The following is a 17,725-nucleotide window of genomic DNA, read 5'->3' as shown; positions in this document are numbered from 1 at the left end:
AACTGAAATTAATGGAGGGGATTTGAGAGGGTAATTAAACAATACTCAAAGCTATAAAAGTAATGGAAACCAACCTAGCCGAAATGATCAAGCTGAAAAACTACATGAAACGGGCATTTACACGTACAAACATACATTGCTGGCTTTAAGTTATATGTAAATGAATTCTATATACATCGAAAAGATATTATAAATTATATTAAAATATGCAACCACTTCCAATTTATGAAACTTAGTCAGTTGTAAAGCACAAAATAATGCATTTGGTTTACTACGAGTAATAACGAAAATTATCAAACATGACAATCTTAATGCCGTTATATATTTATGTTTGAGTCAGCAAATTAAAGATATTCAATGGCTATCTTTCACTAAAATATTTTATATTTAAATATTTACTTCAAATGTAGAAAATCTTCGTCAAATAAATGTAATTTTACTAAATATATAGATATATTGTGCATGCAGAGCTACATCCATAATCAAATGTCATGCAGTAACAGTCGATCGTTTGAAAAAACTTCCAGTTTTTAGTGGTAGTGGACATTTATAATGTGCCCTGCTATACATGTATACATCGTGTACTATTTCAACCAAACACATAGTACTGTTAATACACATAAGCTTGATACAGGTTTACATAAACTATATGTAGTATTTGTCCATGTTTTCAAATATTAAGTTTGGGTCTAGTATACCTTTAAACTGTATCAATTTTGGTGAATATACATAATGCAATTTATGTAAAAATTAGTCATTCCAAAGGTTTTCTACATGTAACAGTAGGAGTCACTTGATTTGGTTAAGTGGAACCATCGGAACAAGAAAATGCTTCATCAAAAGACCAACATGTTTTTCATAAATTAGGACCCTGAAGCTTACATTTGACCCAGTTTCGTATTTGATCGATTGCCAAAGACATCCATTCTCTAGAGCTCTAAACTATCAATAGATTTGAGAACCTATGTTTTAATGCTCTTCCTTCTGCATGGCATTGAGTACATGTATTTACGGTTTTATTTAAGTTTACAAGAACATTTTGTGTTTCATATGCCGTACTTTCTGTTGCCATACACCGTTAGCCAGTGCGTGTTTGTTGGTCTGTGCCATGCTGTGAGTTGCGATTTTTGGAGGCTGCGTTCTTTGAACACGGCTTACCCTTTTGGATATTATAATTTTTTCCCTTGTTTTTCTTGTGTTTCACATGGTTAATTTGAGTTTATTCTATTTCTTTGCATATCTGATTTCATTTTTCAACAAATTGTGCAATTAAAATTAAAATCATATTTCTCTTGCGCACATTTTCTATAACCTAGCAGTAATATTTGAGTTTTAATATCTCCTGTTAGCTTTTATAATCACAATAACATATCCTGTTAATTAACGAACAAAAGAATATCCATGTGCTCTGCTGCTGTAGCAAGTTGCTTTCAAATCAACCTAATACAAATTTCAACTGTCATTCACATAGTAGCCTATCATTATTTGATCAAGATCTTTGTTACGGTAAAAACAAAGAAGAACTTGTTAAGCTTTCACACAATTTACAACAATACCGTTTTACTTTAAATTTTAAAAATTTTATATTTCAACTTGATGCTTGAACTTCATTCTCAAACGTTTAATGTTCAAACAAATTAAAAAATAAACACAAAAAGTTAAGAACATTTATGAACAGTTGTACATATCGTTATTTCTTTGTCTTTGAGCAAATTAACAATTTATTCATACATACAAGAAAGTTTAGACTTGTTTAGCGAATGCTAGTGCTTAAATAACCAAGGAACCAATGTTCTATACTCCGGGTATCTGTTTTTATTCTATCAAGCTGCTTTTTGCGATGCCTATCTTAAAACAAAAACACTGTCATTTTTCAACTGGTTGTATGCAGATTGGTTAATTAAGAGAACAGATGAATAAAAAAAGATTTTGATACACACTAAATGTGATATATACTTATCAACAGAAATATAATTGCAAAAGCAGTGAATGTAACAACAGTTTTCAAAAGAGTTCATCACAAGGAATCAGGCAGGTCTAGCACTGAACATTGTAAGCCCAGTTACAGACCGGCGTGGGAAGGCTGTCGTCAAACAGTGTGTCAGCAGGACAAGTTTGCTCCGCCCAATAGTAGGTTACAGATCCGTCTTGCTCGGTAGAAGCAAACGAACACTGACAAAATTTCTGACAACCAGAGCTCCTCAGGGCCGTGAGTCGCTTATTTTCATATTCGTCTTGAGTACAAGTTCCTGAAACAATACATTAATTTTGTTTTAACTAACAAAGTTAGACTTTACTTTCATCCTTGCGGAAAAGTACAAATTTAAATGAAAACAAAGATAAAGGTAACATAGACTAAATCTATAACAAAAATTAGGAAGAGATTGTCACTAAAATTGACATCGAATTTCTGTTTTTATTTTTAAGGTTGATAATAATGATTGAGAAGCCCGTAGATTAATTGTTAAGCACAATATGTAACGTCTGATACTTATGAGCCAAATTATTTTATCAGTTCAGACCTGAACGACTTGTCAGTGAAAACAAAACATGTTTACACGTATATTCCGTGAAACATTAAAAAAAGAACAGAAATACCGTGTTCTCTCCAGCACCCATCCTCATCGGCGATGACACCTGTAAAATTTATTGTAAACTTTATACCACTACAACGCTATTTAGGTTACAATATGTACTTAATATTTCAAGAAAGAATTATTTCTATCAACTGAAGAAAGAATAATGATTTTTAACATCATGTTAAAGTGAATATTCAGGCTTATATTATTTGTTTATTCGATATTTGCCTACATAAAATCGTATAAAAATTTTTACTTGCTACGAAAGAGATATTCGATGACATGAATAAAAAATGAATCGGGAGATTGAAGATTTGATTTTGGACAACAATATCTTACTCGGGCACTGAACCTCTGCTTCATGATTACAGACAGGTGTGTCAAGGTCCTGATCGAATAACGTTGCATCAGGGCATGTCTGTTTAACCCATTTGTACGTGACGGAACCATCCAGCTGGGTTGACGCATGCGCACACTGACAGAAGTTCTTACAACCAGAGCTCCTAAGCGCAAGAAGTCTTACGTTTTCATACTGGTATTGTGTGCAGGTACCTGTAGAAAGTATTAATGTCATGAAAAAATGGTCTTGCTAAATTTCAATTCTCCAGGTTTACTATAAACTAGAAATACGCTTACAACTTACAAAGTTAGACATAACTTTTGTCAGTTCTGTTGCATATAGCATAAAAAGAATACAGTTTCATATCAGCTTTATAAATTTAGACGTATTCATCACCATATAATATATTTCCCGGGATCTGAAAATATTTATTTATATTAAAGTTTGAACAGCTACTTTGTTTGTGCGATACTTTGGTTGCGCGAAAACCAAATGCCGAAACGAAATGATACTTTCTAAACTGTCCAGAAGTCTGATATTGATATAAATTGAGACAGAGGAGGACTTTTAAAATGAGCATATTAACGTACCATCATGTATATTTGGCAGATGTAACATAAAGTCAATATAAATGCATACCGTATTCCTGGAAACAATCATCGTCATCATCGTCATCTGAAAAAATCAATGCATAAAGTAATAAAGTGATATTTATGGTGCATTATTCAGTACTTTTTCAAGTAAGATAAAGAAAAAATACATCTGACATTGGTTGGCTATATTGTCTGTTGATTACTGATATCTAATAACATTTTGTTATTACATGTTTACAGTATAGAAAGTAATGTGCCGCGTTTTAGTTCATGTTCCGACTTCAAATTATATGTTTTCGATAGCAATAACGACAACAATTTCAGAAATTTCTGTGTTTTAACCATTTTATAGGAGACATCCGTTTAGCTACTTTACAGAAAATGCACGCTGACTTTGGCTGTTGAAAGGTTTCCAATGGCTGAAATAGGACGAGCTGAATGAAGAAGATATCCCAATTATACCATTGGAACAATCGAAATCGCATAGCTTTACCCTTTGATTCGAAAATAATGAAATGATAAGCATTGGGTAAATGACGAAAACGGCCGCCAATATATATCAATATATGCCGAGTCAACATCCAGTTAAAACAAGAGTTGTCACAGGATACTGTGCTATCGACTATTTCGATGCTGGAAAGTGAAACTGAGTACATTTGAGGAAGCTGGAGCTGTTAATGACTCCAGTGTGGATGATGAGATTTGGACAAAATCTTTAAGTCTTTGTGAAATGTTTTACTTAACAGAGAAAGAAAAGTATATCAAAACTTTAAAGAAAAATATAATGGACCTAATTCAGGCAAAATTTCTGCAAAAGCAATTTCATAGAACAATAATAATTATAGTGAACAATTGTTTTAAGTTTGATTAATATCCCTTCTGTAATTACGGAGATATAGTAAAAATGCACCAAAATTAGCCTAAATTTCTGAGTAAAAATGAGACATAGTTCATGAAAAATTATTACTTTGTGTCATATGATGTGTGTCATAATGTGGAACAACTGTTTAAAGTTTGAAACAAATCCATATAGAAAAAAAACTGACATAGAGTGAACTTTAACATGAAATTCTAAGTAAAATGGGGGATAATTCATAAAATAACGGTTATAGGCTTGCTGCCAGATGATGTGGGTAAAAAACTATACTCAAGTTTGAATGATATAAATCAAAGAGTTATAGAGATAAAACGAAAAAATAAAGTGTATCAGAACTTTTACCAAAATGTGGATGCTGAAGGATGCCGCCGCCGACGCCGATACCGACGCCGGGTTGAGTAGGATAGCTCTCCATATACCTCGTATAGTCGAGCTAAAATTACTGAGGATAGTGTTCTCCTCAGCCATGATTTTTAGATTCCCTGAATACCGGTTTGAGTCGTAAATTCTGCCAGGTCGCAAGTATTCGGCCACCCACTTTAAAGCTTTTTTTCGAGCCAGATACTTGAGAACATATCTGTATCATCACAAGCACTTGCGTTAGCAACAAAGTCGGCAAAAAAACAACAAGTTTAGGTGAGTAGAAAGAAGTTGTCCTCCCTAAAGTTGTGACTCTAAATAGCAAATATTTTGTCTCGTGGGTCGCGTGACGTCATCGAATGCGCTCATTTTTGCTGAGGTCCAGCAAGGGTTAATTCAAATCTAAACTTTATAACACGAAAAGAACATTCGCTAACTAGCATAAAACGCGTTAAAACCATTAGGTAAATATATATATAGTCCTTCAACGTCATTGAATTTCCATGTCTACGTTGTTTTTTCACGTTGACGTCATTTCCTTTTGAATTATCCATTTTTTGGGCCGTAATACGTTTATGCTTTGCCACGGAACGAGCAAATATAAAAAGGTGTTATAGCAGCACGTGAGCGCGAGAATATCTTTACTCTCCGGTCAAAACAACCCCGAAAAGTGACAAAAACAGCAGTTTTATGCTAGAACATGTGATAAACAGTGACGTAAAAATTAAACTACGTCATGCTTGTGACATTCTCATCCATCAGTTGTTCGTCAAAATCCCGAGGTTCATCCGGGGAACCACGGTAGACCTCTGGTATGCGAGAATGTGCTTGTGTGAGAAGGATGACAGGCGCTTTTTTAAATCTCTGTTGGCAAATATTTTCCACAAGGTACGCTATTGAAAATTGATTGACGTTTGTTGAAAAAAGAACGATTTTGGCTGTAGCATCGATTTATTCCCAAGACAATGTTGAAAATATAACCAACTTTATGTTTAGAGTGACCGAATATTTACAACCTCTAGAAGTTAAAATGTGGAGGCTAAACCTGTCCGTTATTTTAAGCGCGGTTTTTTTTTTGTTTACCGTACTGTAAACGACCGTTAATGATAACAATCAATGTTCTTGTATTAAAGCACATATGGTAGAAATTTATTACAAATCAATTATATAAAAAAAGAAATATTTATGAAAAACCGCAAAAATTGGCCGAATTTACGACTCGAACCTGTACGATTATAGCGGTCGTTCTATATACAAAATGTATGTACATTACATACATACCTTGTGGAGAGACCAACTGCCGTAAAATCTCAAGAATTCTTCTTTCCCGTTCTTGATCGCCTGCTAAAACATATATGTATTTACTGACAGAAAAATTAATGGGAACACAACTTCATATCGTGTATTTTAATATTTAACTATTTATCTGAAATATGTTTATTTGCAGAATATAATACCACAAATAACATGTGACTAAAAGCAATACACACGATATACATACCACTGCATTCAACATTTTCAGCGTAATTGCAGACTCTGCTGTCTTTATCAAACAAAAGTCCTTCGGGACAATCATGTTCAACCCATTTATACGTGACGGAGCCATCTTGTTCAGTAGACGCATGCGCACACTGGCAGAACTTCTCGCACCCCGAGCTACTTTTCGGTACCAGTCGGACATTTTCATACATGTACTTTGTGCACGTACCTACACATACGAAGGAAAGGTTTGTCATAGCTTTGTTAAATCTTCCTATTTAGTAAGTGCTTATACGCTTTTACAAAAATTACATTTCCTTGTTATTTCATTGCATGCAATTATTTTTTGAACAAACAATTTCTGAGAGGTACTTTTCTCGCTTCAGATAAGAAACATTTGACAATATACAAAATAATTTGACCAGGTGCACTATTTGATCACAACAGCAGAAAAAAATGCATTTGATAATTTTATTCCTCTTAGAAGATGCGGTGTATTTTATGACATAAAGTTCAACTGATTTTGATAAGAAAACAGCGAAAATGAAAGTCTTTATTTATAATTTACCATGTTCTGTGGTACAATCTTCGCTTTCCTCAACTGAAAAATTTAAATTGTGACCTTATTCGAATATATAAACAGTAACATTATTCAAATGTATGAAAGGCTATATTACTCAGCTATATACAAACGGTGATATGATACAAATATATTAACAGTGATATTATATAGAGTAGTATTTTTTGATATCAAAGGATTATGTTATGTTCATGTAAATTAAACAATTACTTGTATGAGAACATATTTATCATCATACAAACAAGGATTAGATGAGGCTTAGAAAACATAGTGTGAAACGTACCCGGACATTGGACCTCGTAATCATGATTACAGACTGGTGTTGGAAGGCTTTCATCAAACAGTGTGTTAGATGGGCATGTCTTTTTCACCCACTTGTATGTCACAGATCCGTCGAGTTCAGTTGACGCATACGCACACTGGCAGAAATTCTTACAGCTAGAGCTTCTGAGGGCGACAAGTCTTACATTTTCATATTGATCCGTGGTGCAATAGCCTAAAACAAGAAATAAACATAAGCCACGGTAACAGTCAATTTAGTTACTTCTGCTACGAATTGTATTAAATGTATTCCGTGGAAACATAGCATTAACCCACATCAAATAATACTAGCAGACTCGGTTTGATTGAGTCCGATCATGAAAGGCAATGACATATGCAGATTTAATGATTTTTGCTTACATGAATTTTTATTTACACGCACATGTTGATAGAAGTTTACAAACTTTTATAATGTCTACTTTGAACCGAGTGATAAGATTTAGGAGAGAAAATGAAACACTTGAAATCTTAAGCAATCACTTGAACCTGGTTACATTTTTAAAGATGATTTTTTTTTTCGTCTGAAGCACCCCTTATAATATGGTGCGAGATTTATATACACAACTGTTTGCCTACAGATAACGTTCAATGTCACATCAATAGGAAGTTAGGCAGTTACGAAAGCTGTTTACCATATTCTTCAAAACACTCGTTGCTTGCTTCATCTGAAATGCAAGATTACCGAAAGAGTTTAGAGAGTAACCTAGTAACATAATTTGATTTATACTAATTTATTTTAACTCGGCTGTGATGAAAGCTTCAAATTTATTTTAACCACTTTCTTGTCCGCCTCATGGAAAAGCCAGTACTGGTGTCTTATGAGGTTTGGTCGTGACTCCAGTGCGGCTTGAACCCAAAATCCTCGGGTAAATTGGCCGTCACCTTAATTACTTTACTACCAGTGTCATTATTTGAAGAATGAAAAAAAAAGTTAAGAATATTCACTGTATTTGAGCGAATGTTGTCGTGGTTATTAAGCTACGTTTCTTTGTTTGAACAGAAACAAGCGAAATAAATGGTAATGAACATTTTTTGAAACTATAAAGCCTATGGTTATATGTATCATCATGACTGAAAATTGCAACAATAACAAACAACCGGTTGTGATATAAGTCTGTTGTAAAGATTACCTGTGACAATTTGGGTTGTTTCTTGCACCCAAGTCCTTGGTGTAGTAGTTAACTCATTCTGCCCAGGATTTCCTAGGAGTATTATTACACCATAAAATAAACATTATATGTAACTTGCATTCTATTATATGTCACGTTTATAGTTAAAGCGTTTAACAATTACAGTTATAGTAACAAATATCATATTCAGAAAAAAAAAACACTCTTACTATATGCTCCAATTTGAAGTTTTATATTAGACTGAAATATATTTGAAACCGGGATAATTATAGACTGAGGAACTAAAGAAGTTACACTATTTACCATCGCACTGAACACGGTCAGCAAAGTTACAGACTCGAATGTTGCTATCAAACAGAGTCTGAGCAGGACATGTGTGCTCAATCCACTGATACGTTACAGACCCATCCAACTCTGTTGACGCATGCGCACACTGACAAAACTTCTTACAACCAGAACTTGTCTGTGCAACTAAGCGAACGTTCTCGTACATGAACTGAGTGCATGCACCTACAATAAGAAATTTTATGGCTTAAAACAAATAAAGATACAAATCATTATGAAAAGGAAGTATCGTTTGTAACTGTTCTTTTTTTTAAAAGTTTTAACCTTTAGATAAAAATATAGTAGGACACAAGTTAAAAGCACTGGCTTCCAGATCGTACAACACAAATAATAAAAATAGGGTATCAGGCAATTAACGGTATATTTCTTAAGAAAGCTTTGAAACTTAACGCTGACAGACTATGTGTTATGGAAACACATGATAATAAATTGTTTTTACTTATTTTATAACGCTTTACTCAAGGTAATCTGCCTTAATCAACAACGTCTACATTTAATGCGTTAAACATGTAATCCTACGTGGTAAAGACAACAGAAAATGTTTTATTACCGCAGCCGCCCGGGTTCAATTCCTGACGAGGGCATCATTTTATTTCCCGATTTGCATTTTTAATATAGCCTGGACACAAGAGCTCATATTCTAATGTTTATAATATGACTAAAATTCAATTTTAAAGAAAGAACATTTTTAGCTAAAATCTGAATGTCAGTGCCTTTAAGAAAAGTTCTAAAATTATCAATATATTAATACAATTACATGAATTGTTAATATTTTTCTTTAGTTATACGCAAGAGCATACTTCACATTTTAACTTAGGGTGTTTTTATGGATTGGTAATTTACCATGTTCACTTCTGCAATCCTCATACTCTTCGCCTGAAATGTATAACAGATAGAATTCAAGCATATGTATATGCAATTCGAAATAGAAACGTAAAGAGATCTAAACATATCAAATTCATCCAGGTGAAACAAGGCAATGTTCATGAACATTACCGCATACACAGTTAGTGGTAATATTCAAACAAATCAAATAAGTCATTTTAATTTAACCTATCGTGTCGTAAACATTAATTGTCAATTTTTATTTTTCTCCACTTATATTTAAGTGAGCATCTTCCTTGTCTGTGTTCAGTTTTTTCCCTAAAAATACAATTGTATCAAGGTGCAGATAAATGATAAACATATGCACAAAAAAGTAAACCTTTTCGTACCATGGCATTGCACGTTTTCCGCGTGATTACACACCGGTGCAGGAAGACTGTCATCAAACAAGGTGGTAGGTGGGCATGTTTGTTGCACCCACATATAGGTAACACTGCCATCTAGTTCAGTAGATGCATGCACACACTGGCAAAACCTCTGGCAATCGGAGCGTCTTAACGCGGCAAGTCGAATATTTTCGTAGACATGTTGTGTACACGCACCTAATTATACGACACATTGATATATCAAATATAGCATACTAACTGTCTCCTCAATCATGTTTCAACTTTGCTGATATTTATTTGCCCAGACTGCTATTTGGTGGATTATGTATACAAAAGTTTTTAATTCTAATAATTTGGATTAGGCTTGCAGTGCAGATATCAAATATTGGCTGTCTCTCGAATGCACATTTAACAAGACAAAATGTTAGCTAGCCCACATGCTTTCCATATGTTTTCCGTGCAAAAATGGACTTATTTCGAGGGCTTAGCGCAAAACTATTGTATCTTGTTCTTTATTTATATACAGTTACAATAGTTTCGCGCTCAGCCCACGATTTATCATTAGATTCTTATCATAGTCTACTGTCTTATAATAAGACAAAGTAGTCACCTGTTACAAAACAGTTTTAACGGTAAAACTAACAATACTTGTAATAATAAAACGGACTGGGCTCGTTCATTGCTCATTGTTATCATAATAAACATAATAAATGAAGTTTATAAATACCATGCTCCCTTTTACATGCTATATCCTCTGAAATAGAAAAAAAACGAATTATAACTGTTACATAGATATTTTGTTATTTGAATTCAACCATATCAACATTGTCAAGCAATATACTTAGTAGTTTGTCTTTAAACTTTTTATACTAAGGATTGCAAGGGCATGTGTGAAAATAAAGTCAGTATGGTACTTTTGTGATATGACGATTTGACTCATTGGATTTGAATTTGAGATTTTCAATGATAAAATTTTTGTTTTTCAAATGGTTCAATTGAAATTAAACTAGAGTACATTAATAAGAAATATTGTGCACAATTCTTCTATAGATAAACGCCACAAAAAAGATGAATATCCAACAGGGAATGCCACGTTCTATGCTCGCAGCCTTCCTAAACGTAAACCCAGCTAAAGTAGATGACTAATTTATAATGCAATTTGCATAACCGATGTGTGTTATTCAATCAGTATGTGTTTTCTTATTTACATTACATGACAACTGCAGTTTGGTTATGATTCACAATTTTGCGTAGGTTATGACATTAATTTGATTAAAATGTTAGATATTATTAAAAAGTAAAAACTGCAACCGATATCATCTGTTCGCTAAATTTAATTTAAAAACAAGCTTTTTAGATGCAGGATGTTTGAAATCAAGTTAGGAAAAATAAAATTAAATATTTTTCGTAAACAACATATAAGAGCAACGACCGAAACAATTTCCCCCAAAACGTGCAAAATGTTATTGTCTTAGTATAAGTCATGCCTGTTATTTAATGTCGAAAAGGTGTTTGACATTTCAAGGAATATATATATAACTTAACGAGCATGTTAACATATCAAGTAGAGCGCCCGTTTTGAGTGCGGGAGGTCGTATGTTCGCTCCCTGGCCGGGTCATACCAAAGACGTGAAAAATGGTACCATTGGATAGAATAGGATAGTTCTAGGACTGATCAGCCCGGTGCTAGTATGATATGACCTGGTGGGATATGATGTCTCGTGTCTACAGCGTGATATTAATGCTGCACTATAAAGATAGTGAGGCAGCACATTGTGCTCACTTCTACTTATATACAACTGAAAAAACTGTTGAAAAATATGTTAATTCCGAAACACAAACCGTGAAACATCAACACCTAAACAACGTTGTGTCCAACAGTCCTGTCCATTATAGGTTTCTTTATGTACTTTTATTAAGTAGGCAGGCTGTTGCACAAACTGGATAGTATGTGTTTGAATCAGTGTCACTTATACTCATTTCCACCAAGTTTAGCATAGAATGTATATATGACACTGAAAAATTATAAAGTGGGTGGAAATAAAATTTAGATACTGGTAGAAATGCAAGAAGAATGTAATTTTTCTGCATTATTTCAAAAGCGTTGCGTCAGCACAATATTCTTGGTTATTTATAAGAATATCTTGCAAGAATTTTATGTCAATAAGTTAGTACCACTTATTACTTTCAGAGTATTTATTTTTTAATGGATTTTTGAGAGAACCTTTTTTTTGCCAAACATGTTTTAGCCAGCCCCCTTAACTACAGATTTTTTTTATATACTTAACTATAAAGAAGAATGAAAAAGATCTTTTGTATTACTGCTTGTATTTGTTTTTAATTTCATATGGACAAACAAAGAAAACGTATTTTATGATTTTAAAATAACTACATATTTAAAAGGAAAAGTGTCCATACCTTCGTTCTGTTGTCCGTATATAGAACTGAACGATAAAACTAAACAAACTAAACACAAAATCATGCAACTAGCCATCTTAAAACTTTAACTCTTCAGGTGGTAATGGCTGGTTGTTGATTTTGTACTTGTATATGAACTAATGGGGGTATGTATACTGCTTTACGAAAAAAAGCGTTTGATGCCGTAATATTCTAAACCAGAGCTGAAATTGAAAACACATGTCTATGACTGAAAACGTAAATTGCAATTTTCTTCAGTTTGTTTCTTGTGGTTTTATATATGTATTGTGTTTAACTTATGGAGGAAATTTTATTTCATACAAAATCGTTACAGTAACAACTAGAGCTATCACTAAAGGTGATGAATGTACCCCCCGCATGCACTGACACAGTACATTGCAATTTGACACACACAAGATTGCATAATTATGTGGACTGTATGTGTATAGACTGTATGTATACAGTATAGTAACAAAAAACAAAGTCCCATAACTATGCAGAATATTTATCTAAAAGAATGTAACATGCACCATGCACATCTAGGGTTGGTACTGATCACTTGTGTGAAGTTTCATTAAATTGTGTGCAAGGGTTTGGTAGATTAGGCACGCACAAGATTGCATATGCAGACTGTATGTACATAGTATGTTAACAAGAAACAAAGTCCCATAACTCTGCAATTTTTGTCGCTGCAAGAACCTAACATGCCCCATGCACAACTAATGTTGTTACTGATCACTTGTATGAAGTTTCATTAAATTGTGTCAAGGGGATGAGGAGAGATGGTGCGCACAAGATTGTGTCTATGTATATAGTATAGTAACAAAAAAACAAAGTCCCATAACTCTGCAATTTTTTTTCTGAAATAATCTAACATGCCCATGCACAACTATGTTGTACTGATCACTTGTGTGAAGTTTCATTAAATTTGTCAAGGTGATGAGGAGAGATGGGCGCACAAGATTGTGTCTAATGTATTATAGTATAGTAACAAAAAACAAAGTCCCATAACTCTGCAAATTTTTTTCCTAAAGAACCTAACATGCCCCATGCACAACTATGTTGGTACTGATCACTTGTGTGAAGTTTCATTAAATTGTGTCAAGGGGATGAGGAGAGATGGTGCGCACAAGATTGTGTCTATGTATATAGTATAGTAACAAAAAAACAAAGTTCCATAACTCTGCAAATTTTTTCTTCTAAAAGAACCTAACATGCCCACTGCACAACTACTGTTGGTACTGATCACTTGTGTGAAGTTCATTAAATTCTGTCAAGGGGATAAGGAGAGATGGTGCGCACAAGATTGCGTCTACGGACAGACGGACAGACAGACAGACGGACAGACGGACAGACAGACAGACAACCTGAAACCAATATACCCCCCCCTCTTACAACTTTGTTGTCGGGGGGTACAATGAACAAAGGATCATTCTGTTACAGACACTACGCGCATCTTTCACTAAAATAGTTTATTTTTTATGTATCAAATTTAAATGTAGAAAATCCTCGTCAAATGAATTTAACTTGACTGGATAAAGGTTGTTAACTTGTCCAGTTAGGATTTCAAACTCGAACAACGAAAGAACGATACTGCGATGCTGAAAAGTTGAAAGAAAGAAATACGATGGTGAAACGTCGAATCCATGACAATGAAAACAAGAAACTAATGGTGCTTAAATGTCGAAACAACGACACTACGAATAGTGAAAGTCGAAATTAGTTCGTACATTCATAATTGTGCTTTCGACTCTTCAACATTGTAGTTTCAACTTTTCACCATAGTAATTTCGACTTTTCACTTTTGTGTTTTCGCGTCCCTGTTACACATGTGCAACGGATTCAAAACAATGGACGAACACAAAGTACCAACATGATTATGTTTTACCTTGTGTAATGGTAAACAGACCTGTGCGCCTGGAAGGAGATACTACGATGCTGAAAACTCAAAACCATGATGGCGAAAAGTTAAAAGTACGATGGTGGAAAGTCAAAACTACGATGGTGAAAAGTCGAAACAGCGAAACCAAGACGTTAAAAAGTCGAAACAAGAAAAGACGATAGTAGAAAGTACGATGATGAAAGTATGAAATAGTAACGACTTTCCACAATCCCAGTTTCGTTGTTTTGCCTTTACAACGTCGTAGTTTCGTGTTTTCTTATCGTAGTTTCGACTTTTCAACATCGTTATTTCATTATTTCGACTTAGTATTGTACTTTTGTTGTTTCAAACTCACAATATACGGCGACTGGCCCTAACGGGGCACCATAACATGCTACATTTACAATCAAATGCCATGTGTAACAGTTACTTATTAAAACATTATTAGGTTTTAATGGTAGTACACATCTGTACTGTGCAGTACTGTACACGTTTTATGAACTGATTTAAACCTAACATACAGTTCTGTTTATACCAGAACATACAAACAGGTTGATTTTATATTTACATAGATCCTATGAAGTAATCATTTATATTTTCAAATATGAATTTGGATCTAATGCATCTAAAAGAATTAGTATTTACTTTTGCTTAATCATCTCCGCTAGGTAAAAGGCATCCTGAAATGTCTGTGACTCATTTTGTTTTCATCTGTAGTATGATATTCATTTCGCACTGTTTCTGTCATTTTATAAGAGATATTTGGCTGAGCAAACGGGAGATTGATGCTTTATGAAAATCCACAGAACTTAGGAAAAAATACAATTTTCTGCAACAAACCATACGCTTTCAAAAACATCATATTTTACAAGAATCCTCCAGCTATCTCATAAGAGCGAGCTCTGGCCTACAAGGACAAAAATCGTGACTTCATTATGTAGACGAGTTGAATATATTGCCTGGCGGATCGGCCGACGAAATACGTTTGAAGTATTCATTCACTTCCCTGAATGCATTGTTGTTATGAAATTCACACAACATAAAACACAATAAAACCGACTAAATGTTCAAGGTAATTTTAACTTTCATTTCAAACATACAAATATCATATCATTTTGGTACGTAGTATAGAACATGTCACCATATCGATTATTTATGATTACTACATAACACACTTGTGCTTACAGACGTAGGAGGGGTGGCTATTTCAAAATTCAGGACCATAAATTTTCTAATTCAAACATTTCCACGGTTTGATTGTTTGTAATACAATTGAAAATTTATTGTTTCTTGGTTTAGAACACTGACGGCGTGTTTACTTCTATACAAATATTTAGAGATATCAAATAACCATCTTTCACTAAAATATTAATATTTATCTTTAGGACGATACTACAATATAGAAAATCCACATTAAATCACTTTGATTTTACTAAGTATATATATTAATTTTTATACAGAGCTGTATTCATAATTAAATTTCATACAGTAATAGTTGACTATTATACGAAAAAACTTCCAGGTTTTAGTGATAGTACACTATACATTTGTACTGTACTTAACTAAAATACATATGTTACCTGTAATGTTTTAAATCTAATGCATTTTACTGTTACACATAAACTATATCTTGTAAGTTTTCATATTCTCAAATATGATATTTGGGTCTAGCATACCTTTAAACACTCATAAAGTAGAAAGAGATTAATTTTTAAGGAGTGGAAAAAGTCTTCCGGGATCCATTTGAATCGTTTTACATATTGATTTAAAACGTGCACATAACAGGGTTGATGAATTTTGAAATGCTTGTCTGTATCCTTTACATGATTCAACATTTTCTTACTCATTGAAAATATGATATCAAATGAACATAATGATTTTCATAACATTATATTGTCAATTTTGATGTTTGCATCATTTGTCGTATGTTGTATCCTGAATGGCTAGGACGATTTTGATTATTAATTGATTCAGACACAAAAGCGAAACGTGGGTTTAAATTCTAGGGATAGTCATATGTACACAATAAACCTTTGATTACTTCCGCGGTATATTAGATTTACGAGTATCTATAGATATTTCTCCCGTAATCATTATTAAGGTGCATGACTACCGAGGTGTGGTCTCTCAACATGAGACTAGATGTATGACCTTTTACATTATTATCTTTACAGGTTAATAGCATAAAACTACTTAAATCACATTTTGTTACGCCTAGACCTATTTGGGTTGGACTCTTATGCAGTCAGTTATCATGGTAAGTATTGCAAACATTGATATGAATTCCTGTTTAATTATTCTTGACAGTAGACACTTCTTGACAGAAAATCCTGTGAAATAATGAGTAATGTGCTTACACATCTCTGCAATGACAATATTAAAAGCAAAGCGCTGAAAGCACTGAAGGACGGTTGTCTTGAAAAGTGGCAAATCAAACAGAGCAAAAATGAACATTTGCGTTAAACAAGTAAATGTTTACTAAAAGTCACACAACAATTAGATAAAGTACAGTAAGCCTACGTTTGTATTGTTTATGATTGTGCACAAGTTACAGATAAAGGTTTATTTTAACCTTGTTTACATTTTCTGCAGTACAAGTGTCATGTTATTACTTGTATCATGTGGTGTCGTCTCAGAAATGCTGCACAGTAGAATTTTCTTGGCTTTATCACTAGACACTATGGACACAAAGAAGGTTAAGTGAAAGATTGTTGTATACTGTAAGAAAGTTTCACTAGGAGGCTTGTATATATATATATATATATATAATATATTATATATATATGTATATATATATATATATATATATATATATATATATATATATATATATTATAATATATATATTCTTTATATAGGTTGAATTAACCACTTCTATAACAAACAAGTCAAGTCAATTCAAAAATTTATTAAATGTAGCAAAGGCCTCCGGCCCAAGATACATAACATATATATGGTAAGTGATTCAAATCAAATAGTTGTGATCCCACAAAATATACATACACTGATTAAGTTGAGATACATATTCACAGATTCTAAATACAGTCAACTCGCAAAATATGTTTAATAGAATAGTTTGTTGAAAACAGTCTAATGAACAACTCGCCCGTTAGTTAGACTTGGATGGCCACATATTGTTGGATATAAAATCTTAAAATATTTGATGAACCGCTGGTCCCTATAAACTCACCAGGCTTCGCCGATTTCTGTAAAACAACGAAGACAGTGTCACGTGACAACTATTTAAATGCGTCGAAAAGAACAATGGCTGATTGGCCGTGATAGGACTTTGTGTAAAGGCGGTGAATAAATGTAGAAATTTACAAATATTTTGCTTTTCTTTGTCATATCTACAAAAAATACATTCATGTTACCAAATTAAGCCTGTTGTTCAATAAATCTAAAGGCAGTTTAGCAGAAAATGCGACACGAATGTGCTAGACATGTTGTTGTCGTGTTTCTCAAAATAGATTTAGCGTGGCTCTTTGTACGGTCCCGTACGAAAAGTCAATTCATCTACATCTGCACGATAGTCCCCAAAGTCAATAACTGACTATGACTGGAAGGCGACTGTCTGGTCGCCACTTGATTATTAAGCCGCTATTGAAAA

The 17,725-nt window shown here is 33.5% G+C and overlaps 1 protein-coding gene across 2 annotated transcripts; it reads right to left on the bottom strand.

Moving 5' to 3' along the window:
* Positions 1 to 1,653: 1,653 nt before the first annotated feature.
* On the bottom strand, positions 1,654 to 12,364 carry LOC123557103 (uncharacterized). 2 transcript variants are annotated; one of them, XM_045348341.2, is made up of 15 exons: positions 12,234 to 12,364; positions 10,543 to 10,569; positions 9,819 to 10,031; positions 9,448 to 9,480; positions 8,563 to 8,769; positions 8,260 to 8,331; positions 7,762 to 7,794; positions 7,092 to 7,304; positions 6,797 to 6,829; positions 6,251 to 6,457; positions 6,031 to 6,093; positions 3,559 to 3,594; positions 2,919 to 3,131; positions 2,599 to 2,637; positions 1,654 to 2,249 (listed from the first exon to the last, which is right to left on the bottom strand). In XM_045348341.2, the coding sequence occupies exons 1-15, from the start codon at positions 12,307 to 12,309 to the stop codon at positions 2,038 to 2,040; spliced, it is 1,677 nt and encodes a 558-aa protein (XP_045204276.2). In that variant the 5' UTR covers positions 12,310 to 12,364; the 3' UTR covers positions 1,654 to 2,037. The 2 variants fall into 2 exon arrangements, with proteins under 2 accessions (XP_045204276.2, XP_045204277.2); XM_045348342.2 differs by having other exon boundaries at positions 6,031 to 6,090.
* Between the last annotated feature and the right edge of the window lie 5,361 nt (positions 12,365 to 17,725).

The sequence above is a fragment of the Mercenaria mercenaria genome, chromosome 5, assembly GCF_021730395.1.
Source record: "Mercenaria mercenaria strain notata chromosome 5, MADL_Memer_1, whole genome shotgun sequence".
NCBI lineage: Eukaryota > Metazoa > Mollusca > Bivalvia > Venerida > Veneridae > Mercenaria > Mercenaria mercenaria.
The sequence above is the reverse complement of the archived record's forward strand: the minus strand, read 5'-3'. Positions and strand labels throughout refer to the sequence as shown.